Raw genomic sequence first — 16,021 nt, 5'->3', positions numbered from 1 at the left:
TTTTCTTTCCTCAGGTGTTGGCCATGTCTAGCCGCTCGTGGTTGAGCTATTCTTACCAGTCTCGTTTCCATCTCACCCCCTTGTCTTATGAGACCCTGGAATTTGCGTCTGGCTTCGCCTCTGAACAGTGTCCTGAGGGCATTGTTGCCATCTCCACCAATACTCTGAGGTGAGAGTTCCACACTGCAAGCCCACTGGGAAGTTCTGCCAATGGCTGGGATTCTGGTTCTGCTAGAGTGTTGGCAGAAGTGATGAAGCGATGACTTGGTGGCAGTGAGCCGACTCTTCACCGTGGGACTAGGGTGTTGGAACTGAAACCTTCATTTGGCTCAGGATTTTAATGAAGTATTGGTAGCCAAGTTTCAGTGTCTGAAGTTTTAGCTTCTGTTTAGATTTTCATGGCCAAGTTTTAATATACTGATCAGTACAGTTCACTTTCCTTAACATTTAAGAGTCTTGTTTTCCAGGGCAGCGCCATTGGATTAGTTTTAGAGCAGGCAGGAATTGAATCTCTGATATCTTTTTCTCATTCTCATTCTGTCTTATTTGCAGTGTTACATGTTCAGTTTTAACCTCAGTATAAATTCTTTAGGCCTTTTGTAAGTTGACAGACTCCTATTTATACTGAGTATGTTAGAGTGTGCACTATCTATATTGTTTCGACTGTCTCAAGTTTTGGGTTTGTTTTTTACTTTTTTGGTCTTTTGCTGCCACCCATGTTCATGTCCTGGTTGTAAGTATTGGCTCGTCATAAGAGCAACTCTATCAAGAGGCTATAACTTACCAAGTGGATAACTTACCAGGTGAACTCCCAGATCTATGCAGTAGCTTTCAGGATCTTTTCAGTCATTGTTCACTCTCTCTCTAACCTCCACACACATATATACCTTCTATTTCAGCAGAATTGCTTTACCTGCATGGTGTTTTATCTCTCTTTTTAAATGTTTATTTATTTTTGAGAGAGACAGTGAGCTAGGGAAGGGCAGAGGGAGAGAGGGAGACAGAAATCGAAGTATGCTTCAGGCTCTGAGCTGTCAGTACAGAGCCCGATGTGGGGCTCGAACCCACAACCCTGAGATCTTGGCCTGAGCTGAAGTCAGGCTTAACTGACTGAGCCACCCAGGTGCCCCTCCTTTGAAGGTTCTAATGTGGGTTTCAACGGTGAAAACCAGAGTCACCATGAATAGTTGCTGGCTGTTCCTGGAGTGGAAGTCTCTTCTAGGATTTGTCTATTGTGCAGAATCTTCTTTATTAGAAGGCATGCTTCTTACTGCCAGCATTAGAGCTTGAGGGGTGATGCATTTGCTGTGACTGCTCATGGACTATTTTGACATCATTTTCTAGTTCCTGAATGAATAATCTATTAATTCCCTGCCTTTCTCCCCATAGGATTTTAGCATTGGAGAAGCTAGGTGCTGTCTTCAATCAGGTAGCCTTTCCATTGCAGTATACACCCAGGAAATTTGTCATTCACCCAGAGAGTAACAACCTTATCATCATTGAGACAGACCACAATGCCTACACAGAAGCTACAAAAGCTCAGAGAAAGCAACAGATGGCAGAGGTAATGAGACTTGACTTTTAGGGTTCAATTAAAAGGCACTGAAATTTTGTTGAAAAGTTTAAACTTGTGTAATTTTTTATTATATTCTAAAGATCCAGGCTCTTGTCAGGTCCTTTAAGTAGAGCCCTTTGCCAGAATCCTTAGTTTTAGAGGTTTTTTTGTGACTTGAAACTAATATACTGACCTGGGTTTATTTAGTACTCAGCTTTCTTTCTTAGAACATAGTTGTTCAGTCTTTGAGCTTCCTAAACAGTCTGTGTGTGTTTCCTGGATTTGAGCCCAAAGGAGACAGCTTTCATACTTTCCACAGCACTTCTTCTTTCCAGAAATCATTTCCCAGCAAAAAACAAATAGATCCAACCATGTAAAACTGTATCTGGCCTGGAAGAGAGGAGACAAATAGTAGTCTTAGCATGGGAAGTTAGATGGGGTAGGTGGAAGAGTTGTGTTTTCATTTTATGTATCTCAGACCATTTGTCGGTTGTCAGTTGATGTTCAGTTTTTTTGGTATTAAAAAAAAGAAGTACCTGATTTCCCCTTTAGTGGTTTCCCCTCCTCCCCTTATGTATACACCTTTCCCTTTAATCTTTGTTTTGGGAAATCTGGTTTTGGCCTACAGACTTTGCTATTGTATATAATATGAACTCTCCTTGGAGGTGTTTTTGCTGCTTGACCACTTCTCACCCAGCACCCACTTCTGAACACACCAACTCATCCTTGTTTTTATTTTCGTTTGTTTTGTTTTTGATTTAGGAAATGGTAGAAGCAGCAGGGGAGGACGAGCGGGAGCTTGCTGCAGAGATGGCAGCAGCGTTCCTGAATGAAAACCTCCCTGAATCCATTTTTGGAGCTCCTAAGGCTGGCAATGGGCAGTGGGCCTCTGTGATCCGAGTCATGAATCCTATTCAAGGGAACACACTAGACCTTGTCCAGCTAGAACAGAATGAGGCTGCTTTTAGGTAAGGAGCTCAGGACATCAGCTCCAGGGTTTTGGAGGCTCTTATGGGAATTTTCTGGCCTATAACTAATGCTTGATTCCTGCTTCTTTCTCTGTATACAGTGTGGCTGTTTGTAGGTTCTCCAATACTGGTGATGATTGGTATGTGTTGGTGGGCGTGGCCAAAGACCTGATACTCAATCCCCGGTCTGTAGCAGGGGGCTTTGTCTATACCTACAAGCTTGTGAACAATGGGGAAAAATTGGAGTTTTTGCACAAGGTAGGAACCAGCCTGGATCTTAGGTCCTACTAGACTCTCCCACTTTTGCTTAAGTTGTGGGTCAGGTCTTCTGGTGACCATTTTGGGAACCAGCTCATTGATGGTGTTCCATCTGTTGGTGGCACACAGAAAATGCTGGGGTTTTCATGCTCCAGTGAAGCTCCATTGCTTGGGTGTCCCACCGGAAGCCTATGTGCTAACCATCCACAGTGGTGAAATAGATGCACACTGAATTGGCCCCTTGTTTACTAGTTTTACTAAGCAGGCAGCAACTTGTTACCAAAATCCAGCAGTTCTAAAGAATTAATATTCTCTCAAGAGTTAATATTTAACAGATACATAGAAGTTCTGGGGATAGATGGTGGTTTTGGTTGCACAACACTGTGAATATGTTTGATGTCACTGAACTGTATGCTTAAAAATGATTAATGGGACACCTGGGTGGCTCAGTCGGTTAAGCGTCCGACTTTGGCTCAGGTCATGATCTCACGTCTGTGAGTTCGAGCCCCACATCGGGCTCTCTGCTGACAGCTCAGAGCCTGGTGCCCATTTCAGATTCTGTGTCTCCCTCTCTCTCTGCCCCTCCCCTGTTCATGCTCTGTCTCTCTCTGTCTCAAAAATAAATAAACGTTAAAAAAAATTTTTTTTTAAAACGATTAAAGTGGTAAATTTTATGTGTTTTAATCACAAATTTTATTTTTTTTAAAGTTTATTTTTGAGAGAGAATGCATGCATACAAGCGGGAGAGGGGCAGAGAGAGAGAGGGAGACACAGAATCTGAAAGAGGCTCCAGGCTTTGACCTGCCAGCACAGAGCCTGTTGTGGAGCTTGAATTAGGAACTGTGAGATCATCACCTGAGCCAAAGTCGGACATTCATCTGACTTAGCCACAATTTTTAAGTTAAGGGAAAAAATTCCTGTTCTTTCACACAGTACATTTATGTATCTCCTTTCCTTCAGCCCTTCCACAGGGAAGTATCCTCTAAGAAACAGTTACTTCATGGAGTTGTCTTGGTGCTAAACTCATTGTGTCTCCCTTGTCACTAGCACTCCATTCCAATCCGTCCACAAGCAGCAATCACTTCTCCAGTATTGAGTCTTCACTATTAGTTAATAGCACCATTTGAATTAGCATGGGCTCAGAGACAGCATTCCTCAGGCCTGAGGGCTTCCTTCCACCTGCGGCACTGATTGATTTGCTGAGTGATGTGCAGTGTATGGGACCTATTTACCCAAACACTCTGTTTCATAGAAACTGTTGTATGTGTGATTTATTTCTCTGATGAGCAAAAGATGATCACTCATTGTCTTCCTGACAGATGCCTGTAAAGATATTTTAGGTTTGAGAGGGTGGGGCTAGTGTATGACTGGTGTTCTGATAGCTGCAATACCTGCTTTTCTTCTCACAGACTCCAGTGGAAGAGGTCCCTGCTGCCATTGCCCCATTCCAGGGGAGGGTGTTGATTGGTGTGGGGAAGCTTCTGCGAGTCTATGACTTGGGGAAGAAGAAGTTACTCCGAAAGTGTGAGAACAAGGTAAATATGCTGGTAGAGGGCTTCAGATGTAGCTAGTGTGGAAGAAGGAAACATGGGCAGGATGGTGGACAGTAACTTAAAATCACATCTCTTTATTAGGACCTTGTAGTTCCCTAATTTCAGCCTAAGAATGAGGCCTTTGAGCCTGGAGAACGAGAGCAGTTAGGTGGCTTTCTTGATTTCTTCACATAAAGAACCAGATTCTGTCCTGCTTGCTTCTATAAGGTATTTAACTCTGAGAACTGAGCATATATTTCCTCTATATTAAAACCAGTAGTTTTTTTCCTGTATTTTAGCAATTTTTTGCCGACTACTATTCTCTAGGCCCTGTATGTGTTGAAGTCAGGAGCAGCTGGACTTTCTGTGTGTTCTGAACCTCAAGGTTACTCCTATTGCTGTCTGTGTTTTTCCCAGCATATTGCCAATTACATCTCTGGGATCCAGACTATTGGACACAGGGTAATTGTGTCTGACGTCCAGGAAAGTTTCATCTGGGTTCGATACAAGCGTAATGAGAACCAGCTCATCATTTTTGCTGATGATACTTACCCACGATGGGTCACTACGGCTAGCCTTCTGGACTATGACACTGTGGCTGGGGCAGATAAGTTTGGCAACATTTGTGTGGTGAGTTGATGTTTACTTGGCTTACATTGATGTGTGGAAAAGCTGGCATAGTTTTCACTGGTAAAACCAAGGACCCAGGACTGTGATTTCTAATATGGAAAGTAAAAATGAGTATAGAATTCAATCCTACTAAGGCTGCCTCTAAAAATGAAACTGTTGTGTAAGCTTTCTTATCATTTTTTAATTTTTTTAAATTTTATTTTAAAGTTTTTTTTTAAAGTAATTACTGCACTCAAGTGGGGGTCAAACTCAAAACCCCCAAATCAAGAGTTATACACACTCTACTGACTGAGCTAGGCAGCCTCCCCATTCTTGTCATTTAGAACCTCCTCTCCTCCATCCCTCCACCACCTACCAGTCCACCTTCTTCATCTTCATTGGAATATGATTTTTTTTAATGTTTAGGGTTTTTTTTTTTTTTTTTTTTTGAGAGAGAGCGAGCGAGCACGAGTAGGGGAGGAGCAGAGAGGGAGAGAGAGAATCCCACGCAGGCTGTGCACTGTCAGCACAGAACCCAGTGTGAGACTCAGATTCGGGTACTGTGAGATCATGACCTGAGCCAAAATCAAGAGTCACTTAACTGGCTAAGCCATCCAGGAACCCCTGGAACATAATTTAATAGTGATAGGTTTCATTTGAACTAATGAGTAATGTATATTTTTACTTTTATCAGAATTTTGGCCTCTCTTTTTAAAAAAAAATTTTTTTTTTTTTAACGTTTATTTTTGAGACAGAGAGAGACAGAGCATGAACGGGGGAGGGTCAGAGAGAGGGAGATACAGAATCTGAAACAGGCTCCAGGCTCTGAGCTGTCAGCACAGAGCCTGATGCGGGGCTCAAACTCACGGACTGCGAGATCATGATCTGAGCCGAAGTCGGCAGCTTAACTGACTGAGCCACCCAGGCGCCCCTCTCTCTCTCTTTTTTAATGTTTGTTTATTTTTGAGAGAGAGCCAGCACATGCGCTTGGGGGAGGGGAAGAGAGAGAAGGAGAGAGAGGATCCCAAACAGGAATGCACTGACAGCAGAGAGCCTGGTGCGGGGCTTGAACTCACGAACTGTGAGGTCATGATCTGAGCCGAAGTCAGAAGCTTAACCGACTGAGTTACCCAGGCTCCGGCTTCTCTTTTTAAGCCCAGTGTCACTTTCCTTATTTATGTCCTATGGCCTTTGGTTTGCTTTTGCTTAGGGCTTTATACTCTTGAGTTTCTCACTCAGACACTAGGTGCAGGAAACCAGCTCAGGCCTGTGCCAAAGTTGGTGTCCCAGGTTTGCTTTCAAGGATCTGGGGCAAACATTGCTTGGTGATTCAGGTGAGTAAGTGTAGGACCCAGTCCTCTGACTTGTGTCACTTCCTTGTAGGTAAGGCTCCCACCTAACACCAATGATGAAGTGGATGAGGATCCCACAGGAAACAAAGCCTTGTGGGACCGGGGCTTGCTCAACGGGGCCTCTCAGAAGGTAGGATTACAGAAGGGGCTCGGAAGGATGGGAGCCAGCCTGCATAGTACATTCCCCATGGCCCTTCACTGAGGGAACAGTTTTTAGTCACTTATCCACAGCGCACATGATTCTGCTGAGTACTCTCCTGTGTATGGAAGTCCTTTTATGGCCTCTGATGGACAGATGCTAGGTTTGATGTAAAATGAACAAGTCAACATTCCATTTTTATGACTGTAGAAATAAGATTTTTTTCCAAGACATTTTAGCAGTTGAGTGGAGCATAATGAGTTTCTTGGAAAAAATTGTTAAATAGCGTCACTCCCTTTATGAATCAGCTTCTCTCTGAGATGTTCTGGGTTCTTTACTTTTCTCCTATAGGCATGTATTTCTGTAGTAAAGCATCTCTGGACTTCTTAGATCTATTTTAGAAGGCAAGTCTAATGATTGTTGCTTTTTAATAATTTTCTGTGGGTTTTTTTATGTAAACTTGGTAATTTAACAAAAATTTTTTTCACTCTAATTGTTTATCAGAAATGATCTAACTTTAGCATGTTGGTGGGGACATTAATCTCAAGTAAATGTTAACATTCTGAAGTATTTTTAAGTGTTAGTGAGTTTTGGATTTAAAAGAAGATGAAATCTGCCCTTTGGAGGCACTTCTTGCTCTTGGTAATCTAGAACAGGTTGTGAGGGCACACATAGTTACTAGTCTGTTTTTGACTTGCAGGCAGAGGTGATCATGAACTACCATGTAGGCGAGACAGTGCTGTCATTACAGAAGACCACACTGATCCCCGGAGGCTCAGAATCGCTTGTCTATACCACCTTGTCAGGAGGAATTGGCATCCTTGTCCCATTCACATCCCATGAGGTAAAATCTCCCACACTCTTTTGGCCTTTGCTTTGGCAAGGTTGTTTCTTGGTGCTGAATCAGCCTAAAAGGACAAATCTTATGTCCCCACTTGCAGCTAGGCATGTTCTGGAAATTTTATAAAGTGACAGATGTGCCAAGGTAGATAAGAATCCTGATATCCCCCTCCCACCCCTGTGGGAAAAGCCATTTATTTTCATATTGTACCTGGGTTTGGTTCAGTTCTGATGTGGATATAGCATTAGTCAGAGGCCAAAGCCCCAGAACCAAACCCCACAAGAGTAGGAATGATGGAAGATGAGTACTGTGCATTTAATCTGCCTCCTTGAGTCAACTCTGGGATTGGCTAAATTGGATTTATGTCATTCCAGCTAAAGAAGCTGGGATCAGGAATCTGACTTCACAAATCACTCTTCACGTACGGTGTTCTCTTGTGTTCTGTAAATATAGGTGGGGTTTCTTTCAGGCATTCGCTATCTTGTAGCAGGAAAACCTGTGATTGTCAAAGGAGCAATTTGTTAACAAACAAAGCAATTTGTTAACAAACAAAGCAATTTGTTAACAAATTAAGCAATTTGTTAGCAAGTAGTTAATATCTCTGTGGTAAAAAAAAAAAAAATCAATGGCTTGTCTGTTCATTTTGCTTCTGGAAACCATAGACTAGTAGTTGAAATCACTTTTTTCTTTTAATGACAGATTCTTTGTTTCTTCCACCAGGACCATGACTTCTTCCAGCATGTGGAAATGCACCTACGGTCTGAGCATCCCCCTCTCTGTGGGCGAGACCACCTCAGCTTTCGTTCCTATTACTTCCCTGTTAAGGTAAGGTCTTAACCTTACTACACACCAGAACCTGGGGTCTTGTTGGAAATCTGAGTTGAAAAGGGGGATCTTTAGCCCATTTAACTTGTCTTTTCTGTGGACCTCTGTCTTTTAAAAATCAGAGCAGTCCTGAATTAAAGGGGTGGATTGATGGAGGCAGTAATGGGGGAAAGGAATGACTAGTGATATTCAGGGACCTCTTCCCCTGGGGCAGACCACAGCCAGAGAAAAGCCTTCACCCAGTTTTGCTAATCTGAACACAGGCTACTGAGGATGAACTTAAAATAGCATTCCTGGCTCTGTAAATGGTTCAGATATCAGAGAGAAGAAAACCTTTCCTTGCAGGTGCTCTAGCATATGTCACTTTCCGTGAGCGTCTAACCTTTTTATTCCTTACTTTTCTATGTCTTAGAATGTGATAGACGGAGACCTCTGTGAGCAGTTCAACTCCATGGAGCCCAACAAACAGAAGAATGTCTCTGAAGAACTGGACCGAACCCCACCTGAGGTGTCCAAGAAGCTTGAGGACATCCGGACCCGTTATGCCTTCTGAGCCCTTTCCCTGTGGGGCTTGTGTCAGAGACTCTGTTTTGTTTCCCCTACCACCTGGCTCTGAATCCATGTGGCAGAAGGGTGGCTGGTTAATTAAGACTTTGTAATATTAAAGCTAGTATGTCTTTCGTATCCACTCTTTCCCTGGAGTGACTGGTTCCCCCTAAAATTGGCACTGAAATTTGCTATGCTTCTTTTTGCCTAGTACGTAATACATTGCCCCCAGGTTCTGGTGTGTAATAAGATGTTGGCGATTCCCCCAAGCTTTCCCTGCACTGAAGTTTCTGGCTCTCTTGTCTACTTTTGTACACACCCTTAGTTTTTAACCAGTTTTCCTGTAAATATAGTTTTGTACAATGTTATCTTTGTGGGTGGGAGGTGGGGGAGAGATGTGGGGAAGGCAGGCAAGCTGAGGTGGGGACCAGGTTGAATATAGTATAACTCCTGAGTTCTGCCACTCTGAAATCTAACCAGAAATACAATGTAGTTTTTAAGGTGGCTGGAGTCCATGTGTCTTTTCTGGGGGTGAGAATTTAGGTGGGAGATTTAAACCTGAGTTGGAGCAGGAAGAATGGAGTATCCTCCTTCTTTCCAGCTACCTGCTTGTACTTCTGGTTCCCTGTGGCCTCACTCCTGGCTTTGTGGTGGTTTTTTGGCTTCCTGTAGTTCTTTCTGCTATGCAGATGAAACTTGGGCTTAATAATAAACATGGGGTCAGCCACACCTCTTCCCATTGAATATTGAGGAAGGGTGGCTGATTTCTTCTCTGGTGTTTTATTTTATTTTTTTAGTGTTTGTTTATTTTTAGAGAGAAAAGGTATGCCTGTGCATGGTAGGGAGGGGCTGAGAGAGGGAGACAGAATCCTAAGCAGGCTCTGCGCTATCAGCACTATCAGTGCAGAGCCTGACGTGGGGCTCTGTCCCATGAACTGTGAGATCAGTATGAGCTGAAATCAAGAGTCAGACATTTAACTGACTGAGCCACCCAGGTGCCCCTCTCCTCCCCTGTTGTAGCTTCTTCCTACTTTGAGGTCTTAAGAGTGAAGGATTCAGCATGCATTCTAGCTGGGTAGTCTCTTAACAGATGCTCCCTTTACTTCTACAGCTCCTGAAATGATCGTTTGCCTTATGAATCCTAGGAAGGATCAGTAAGTACAGAAGAACCCAGATCTAACCTGCCCATGGGAACAAAGTCAGTATATGTGGTCTCTATTTAAAGGCTCATGGATAATGACAAGGGAGGGGTGGGTACTCTCTGCAGCAGTCATCTTAGGCAAGCTCTGGCAGGCCTTTGGAGTATGAAGAGGCAGCACTGGTAGCTAGTCAACTGCAAATGTGCTAGTGTCAAATGTTACAACCTACACCTGGGAAACCAGCTCTAATCGTCCAGGTAGTCTTCCAGCTTCATTGAACCTGGAATGACCCAAGCTCGCTGCTGTTCCCAGTATTTCACAGAGTAAAACACTCATTCACGTGCATGTGCTCAGCCACTTCCATGAACGGATTCTCTGTGGCTAGCTCTGGGTTAGAATCAAATCAAGGTGATTAGATAAAATCTTTGACCCTGAGCAGCGCACAATCCAGTGCAGAGAGTTCCTGATGCTGTCCCTGGAAACTCTCTTAAGTATGACTAAGTTTTAGAGTGGTCAGTAGAGATCCAGATTTTGCCAGGAATTGAATCCCTAAACAACACTTTGTCAGTTATCTCACTGATTCACATAACAGAAGACAATACTTTTGAATTACATTTTTATGACCTAATTCCAGGGCTCATTCTTCCTGTGGCCCCTACCCAAAGCCATTCTGTTTAGTCTGTCAGATTGTATGATACTGACATGCAGTAGTCTGGGAAACTTGGCAAAGATGTTTGGGTAGCAACCTATTCCGTTTCTTTTCTGAAGTACTTCCTATAGTCATAGAGGGTTTATATGTAAGAGAGGAAAAGATCTCTGTAGAATTGCGAATTGTCTTGGGTTGCTAATGACATAGACGGTAGTTCATTAGCTATATAATCACAGCCAATGGCATAAGGACACTGCATGCCATGCAAAGTCACATGGGGGTTCCACTCAACAACCAGGTAAACAACTGGGGGCTTTGGGAGGGAGACGGGCTTTTTAGTATCCAGAAGGTGGGGTGCCTTCTGGTTCCTTTGGGAAGATGTGATTGGCTTGAGTAAATCCATAGACTCTGGTGAACTGAAACCTGCTGCCCAGAGAGGAGCAGGAACTGTGTCTGGTCCTTTGATAAGGAGGGTTGTTTAGCTTAGGGAACCTTACCCATAAGAGCAGAGCTGGGAAGGAAACTTGCAGTTGGGCCATTTGAAGCTCTTTTGATTTTATAGTATATAATATGAACCTTAATTTTAGATCTTTTACCACAGCTGAGAATGAATGGTCATCTGATTTTTGCCCCACTAGAGAGCTACAGGTGAGCCAGGCAAAGGTTTCATATTAAGAGATTCTGTCCTTTCCCTTTTGTCTATAACCCAGAGTCTAGGGAAAATGATACAAACTCAGTGGGATTGTCACAGAAATGTGGGTGCGTTTTGCAAAAGGTTAACTGGTAGATGACAGCACATAATGAGCTAACATTCTGAGCATTGTACTGATACTGAGCACGGTAAGAAATGTACAGGGCCTGCTCAGTTAAACTTGATAGCCTAATAAGGAAATGATCAGTCAAAATGTGTTTATAGTATAACTAGAGAACTAGAATCAGGTGACATGTCTGATCTGGCTTGGGTAGAAAACAGTTGAGTGAATTTTGGGCAAACCATTTAAAACTTATGAGCCTTGATTACCCCAGCTGTAGAAAGTAAAGGGAGAGAGGTCATACAAGCTGCATGGAAGTCCCTTACTGTGTTACTCCAACCTTACTTGAGACAGGATCATGGTTCCTAAGAATCCTAGCAGTTACCAGAAAGGCGAAGTGACTTTGTGTGTCCTGGGAGTACAAATTTTGTTTGTATTATTTTTTTCTTAAATGTTCTTAATCATGAAGATCATGATTAGGTGATTAGGCCACTCAATGTATATTCCTGGGCAAGTCTAGACATGAACTCAGAGGCCTGAGTTCAGTCAAGTATTTGCCTCTCTGATTAGATAGATCTATGACATTGGTCAGGCAGGTTGGCATCTTACCCATAACATGGAGATAAACAGGGTTGACGTGAGAATAAAATGAGAGCATTTATCTAAAATACTCAGCACCCAGCCCAGCATATTGTGGGTGCTTACTGAGCCAAACATGAGCTCTTAACACTTGGGGCGTAGGTCAGGAAGACAATAAAGTCTTCCATTTTCCTTTAGGAGTCACCAAATAACCATAGACTGTAGTCTCCTTACTTCCCCCACCCCATACACACGCGGTGGTGTTTTCTTTCCTCCTTACACTGCTGTGCTTTTGATATGTCTGTTGACTCTCACATTCTCTCTTGTAGCTAAATGGGTGCTGGATGAGATAGAGTTTTGAGGGCTATATAGATAACATTTCAGTTCTATAACTGAGGGGCCTTCTCTGGACTTGATTTCTCTGCCAGGATTCTAACAGCTGGTAAGATTTTTTTTTAATCCCTCTAGTTTTATTGAGGTATAATCATTACTGTATAAGTTGAAAGTGTACAGCATAATGGTTTGACTTACATACATTGTGAAACAATTATATTCATCGTCTCATCTCATAGAGATACAATGAAAAGCAGCAAAAATATATATCACATAGCAGTGTTAACTAGTCCTACATTACATTTCTAATACTTCTTTCCTCTTATACCTGGAAGTTTATACCTCTCGACCACCTTGTTCCAGTGCCACTGCCACTCCTCCACTTCAACTTCAGATCTCATCTCCTTTTAGGAGTTTGATGTTTTTTTTTAGACTCTACATGTGAGATCATACAGTATTCTTCTGTCTTATTTCACTTAGAATATTGCCCTTAAGGTCCATCCATGTCACAAATGGCAAGATTTCCTTGTGTCTTTTTTTTAATGACTAATACTCCATTGTGTACGTATGTACCACAACTTCTTTTATTTTATTTTTTTGTTTTTTATTTCCCAGTGTTACATTAATTTCAAATGTCCGATACAGTGATTCCACAAGTCTATACATTACTCAGTACTCATCACCATAAGTGTACAACTTGTAATCCTTTCACTTCTTTCACCCATCCTCCCACCCCCTCCCCTCTGGTAACCCTCAGTTCTCTATAGTTATGAATCTCTTTCTTAATTTGTCTCTTTTTTTCCTTCACTCATTTGTTAAGTTCCACAGATGAGTGAGATGATAATGGTATTTGTCTTTCTCTCACTGACTTAATTTTGCTTAGCATTATACTCTCTTGCATCCGTGTTGTTGCAAATGGCAAGATTGCATTTTTTTTTTTTTTTTTAATGTTTATTTTTGAGAGAGAGCACGAGCAGGGGAGGGGCAGAGAGAGAGAGGGACATAGAATCGGAAGCAGGCTCCAGGCTCTGAGCTGTCAGCACAGAGCCCGACGCAGCGTTCGAACTCACAAGCTGTGAGATTGTGACCTGAGCCGAAGGCAGAGGGTTTACCAACTGAGCCACCCAGGCGCCCCTTGGATACTAATCTCTTACCGAATACGTCGTTTGTAAATATCTTCTCCCATTCAGTAGGTTCCCTTTTAGTTATGTAGATTGTTTCCTTTGCTGTGCAGAAGCTTTTTATTTTGATGTAGTCCCAATAATTTATTTTTGCTTTTGTTTCTCTTGCCTGAGGAGATAATCTCTAGAAAAATGTTGGTATGGCAAATGTGACAGACATTACTGCCTGTGCTCTCTTTGGGGATTGTTACGGTTTCAGGTCTCACATTTAGATCTTTAATGCATTTTGAGTTTATTCTTGTGTATGGTGTAAGAAAGTGGTCCGTTTTCATTCTTTTGCATGGATCAACACCCATTTGTTGATCTACCACAACTTCTTATTCATTTATCCATTGATTGTTGTTTCCATGTCTTGGCTATTGTAAATAACACTGTGAACATATGGGTGCAGATACCTTTTTGACTTAGTGTTTTCGTTTCCTTTGGATGTATTCCCAGAAGTGGAATTGCTGGATCATAGGGCAGGTCTATTTTCAATTTTCTGTGGATTCTCCATACTGTTTTCCATAGTGGCTGTACCAGTTTACAATCCTACCAACAGTACACAAAGGTTTCCTTTTCTCTACATTCTTTCTGGCATTTGTTATCTTGTCTTTTTGATGATGGCCATTTTAACAGGCTTGAGGTGATACCTCATTGTAGTTTTGATAGGCATTTGCCTAATGACTAGTGATGTTGAGCATCTCTTCATGTGTCTGTTGGCAGTCTATCCATAATATATCTACATTGGGAAATGTCTATTAAGTTCCTTTGCCCATTTTTAAAAATTGAAGTATGATTAATATATAGTGTTATTAGTGTCAGGTGTACAACATAATGATTCAGAAATTCTATACATTATTCAGTGCTCGTCAAGATAAGTGTACTCTTGATCCTCTTTTTATCACCCACCCTCCTATTCCTCTCCCCTCTGGCAACCACCAGTTATTCTCTGTATTTAAGAGTCTGTTTTTTTGGTCTCTTTTTTTTCTTTGTTTAGTTGTTTCTTACATGTGAATGAAGTCATGGTATTTGCCTTTCTCTGATTGACTTATTTCACTTAGCATTATACTCTCTAGGTCTATCCACATTGTTGCAAATGGCAAGATTTAATTCTTGTTTATGGCTGAGTAATATTCCATAGTATACATATACCACATCTTTATCATTCGTCTGTTAATGGATGTTTGGCTTGCATCTGTATCTTGGTTACTGTAAATAATGCTGCAGTAAACAGTAGTAGGGGTGCATGTATCTTTTTGCCCGTGCTTTAATTGGATTATTTGTTTGCTGTTGAGTTGTATGAGTTCTTTATATATTTTGGATGCTAACCCCTGATGTAGTAGATAACATGGTTTGCAAATAATTTTTCCCATCCTTTTGGTTGTCTTTTTACTTTGTTGATTTTTTCTTTCTGTGCAGATGCTTTTTAATTTGATGTAGTCTCACTTATTTTTTGTTTTGTTCCTTGTGGGTTAGGTGTTATATCCAGGAGTTGTCACCATTGAGTTTCCTTTGCCTATCCATAAATTTGCTTGTTGTCTGCAAGCAGAATTTCTGGATCACAGGCACAAGGAATTAGGCTTGAATATGTTGAGCTCAGGAATTTTGTCTAGTTCATAGCTGTTGCTCCAGAATGTACAAAATGTGTTTAATAAATACTTGGTGATGGGATGAGGCTGAATTACAAATCCCATCTATGTAGGTATTAAGGGGGGGCTAATGAACTCTTTTGATTTAACTGAGCAGCCAGGTAAATGGGGACCTCTGTGTGTAGCCTTGCAAAATACATCAGAGTCTGCCATGCAGTTCCGAAGGGATAATGTCAAGACCCTGAGGCATTTGCCCTTAGGTACTAGGATCACTCTCATCTTGCTGCTCTGTTAAGTCCCTGCAACTTGAGTCTAAGAAAGACTGAAAAGTTTTCAGCTGCCTCATCTTTCCCTGACCTCACGGGTAGGGGTTCTGCAGATGTTGTTTCCTTTGGAAGATCTCTTGCCAAGAATAGCATTCCTTGGGGGGAGGGGGTTCAAATTGGACTATGGCTGGAATGTTGCTTTTCTTGGTTTTTTTGAATGTATTGCTAGCAAGACTGCTGTGGCTGGGAAAGGCTGTTGGAGTTCACTTCTCTCATGGGGAGAGTGCTGGTCACCAGAATGTGTGTTGCTCCCGTGATGCAGCCTCTCTTGAGTTTCTCATCAGTGGGAAGCCAGAAATGTTGGGAGCATTCTTCAGATGTGATCAACTTGGCTTTCAATTTTTAAAAAATATTTATAAATTCTGTTTCTATTTAAAGTAGAAATGACATGTGTTTGCCTGAGTCATCTACTTGCTCATTTGCATATGGAATATTGTGTGTGAATATTTTGTTTATTGTACCTTTAAAATACATTCAAGGGCTATATCAAGAGCTCAGAAAAACCGTCTCTGCTGCTGAAGTCAAACCTTATCCAAAAAAATTAACAGGTGAGGGCCAGATGGCTTACTCTTGGTTATGTGGTAGGGAGGTCAGTGAACATCTGTGGTCAGTGGCTGATTTACATGTGGCGATCTGATAGCCCAGTGTGTGGGGTTTATGTGAAGTTGAGTGAACTGAAATCCACAGGTACGTACTACAGAGCAGTCAGAAGAGTCCTCTTCACCAATCCATAAGCACATGGCCAGCTGTTTCTGTACAAGCTTGAAAACCAGCATCAGAAGACATGACCAAAAAAAAGACACAGCCAACTCACTGTAAGATACTGCTATAAATTTATTTATTCCACCAGTATTTACCAAGCACCT

At 41.9% G+C, this 16,021-nt stretch overlaps 1 protein-coding gene across 8 annotated transcripts in view; it reads left to right on the top strand.

Annotated features, from left to right (window-relative positions):
• SF3B3 (splicing factor 3b subunit 3) overlaps positions 1-16,021 on the top strand; it is a 69,507-nt gene that overhangs the window by 38,657 nt on the left and 14,829 nt on the right. For 6 of the 8 annotated variants that reach the window (XM_045047235.1, XM_045047239.1, XM_045047238.1 and 3 more), the window contains exons 17-27: positions 15-169; positions 1,390-1,564; positions 2,318-2,523; positions 2,625-2,781; positions 4,191-4,316; positions 4,731-4,943; positions 6,306-6,404; positions 7,114-7,257; positions 7,975-8,079; positions 8,492-9,779; positions 15,843-15,970. In XM_045047235.1, coding sequence (XP_044903170.1) covers positions 15-169; positions 1,390-1,564; positions 2,318-2,523; positions 2,625-2,781; positions 4,191-4,316; positions 4,731-4,943; positions 6,306-6,404; positions 7,114-7,257; positions 7,975-8,079; positions 8,492-8,632 — 1,521 coding nt within the window. In that variant the 3' untranslated portion in view covers positions 8,633-9,779; positions 15,843-15,970. The remainder of the gene's footprint in view (positions 1-14; positions 170-1,389; positions 1,565-2,317; positions 2,524-2,624; positions 2,782-4,190; positions 4,317-4,730; positions 4,944-6,305; positions 6,405-7,113; positions 7,258-7,974; positions 8,080-8,491; positions 9,780-15,842; positions 15,971-16,021) is intronic. The other 2 variants (XM_006941723.3, XM_045047240.1) reach the window with 1 other exon arrangement.

This window comes from Felis catus, chromosome E2, assembly GCF_018350175.1.
Source record: "Felis catus isolate Fca126 chromosome E2, F.catus_Fca126_mat1.0, whole genome shotgun sequence".
NCBI classification, from domain to species: domain Eukaryota; kingdom Metazoa; phylum Chordata; class Mammalia; order Carnivora; family Felidae; genus Felis; species Felis catus.
The sequence above is the reverse complement of the archived record's forward strand: the minus strand, read 5'-3'. Positions and strand labels throughout refer to the sequence as shown.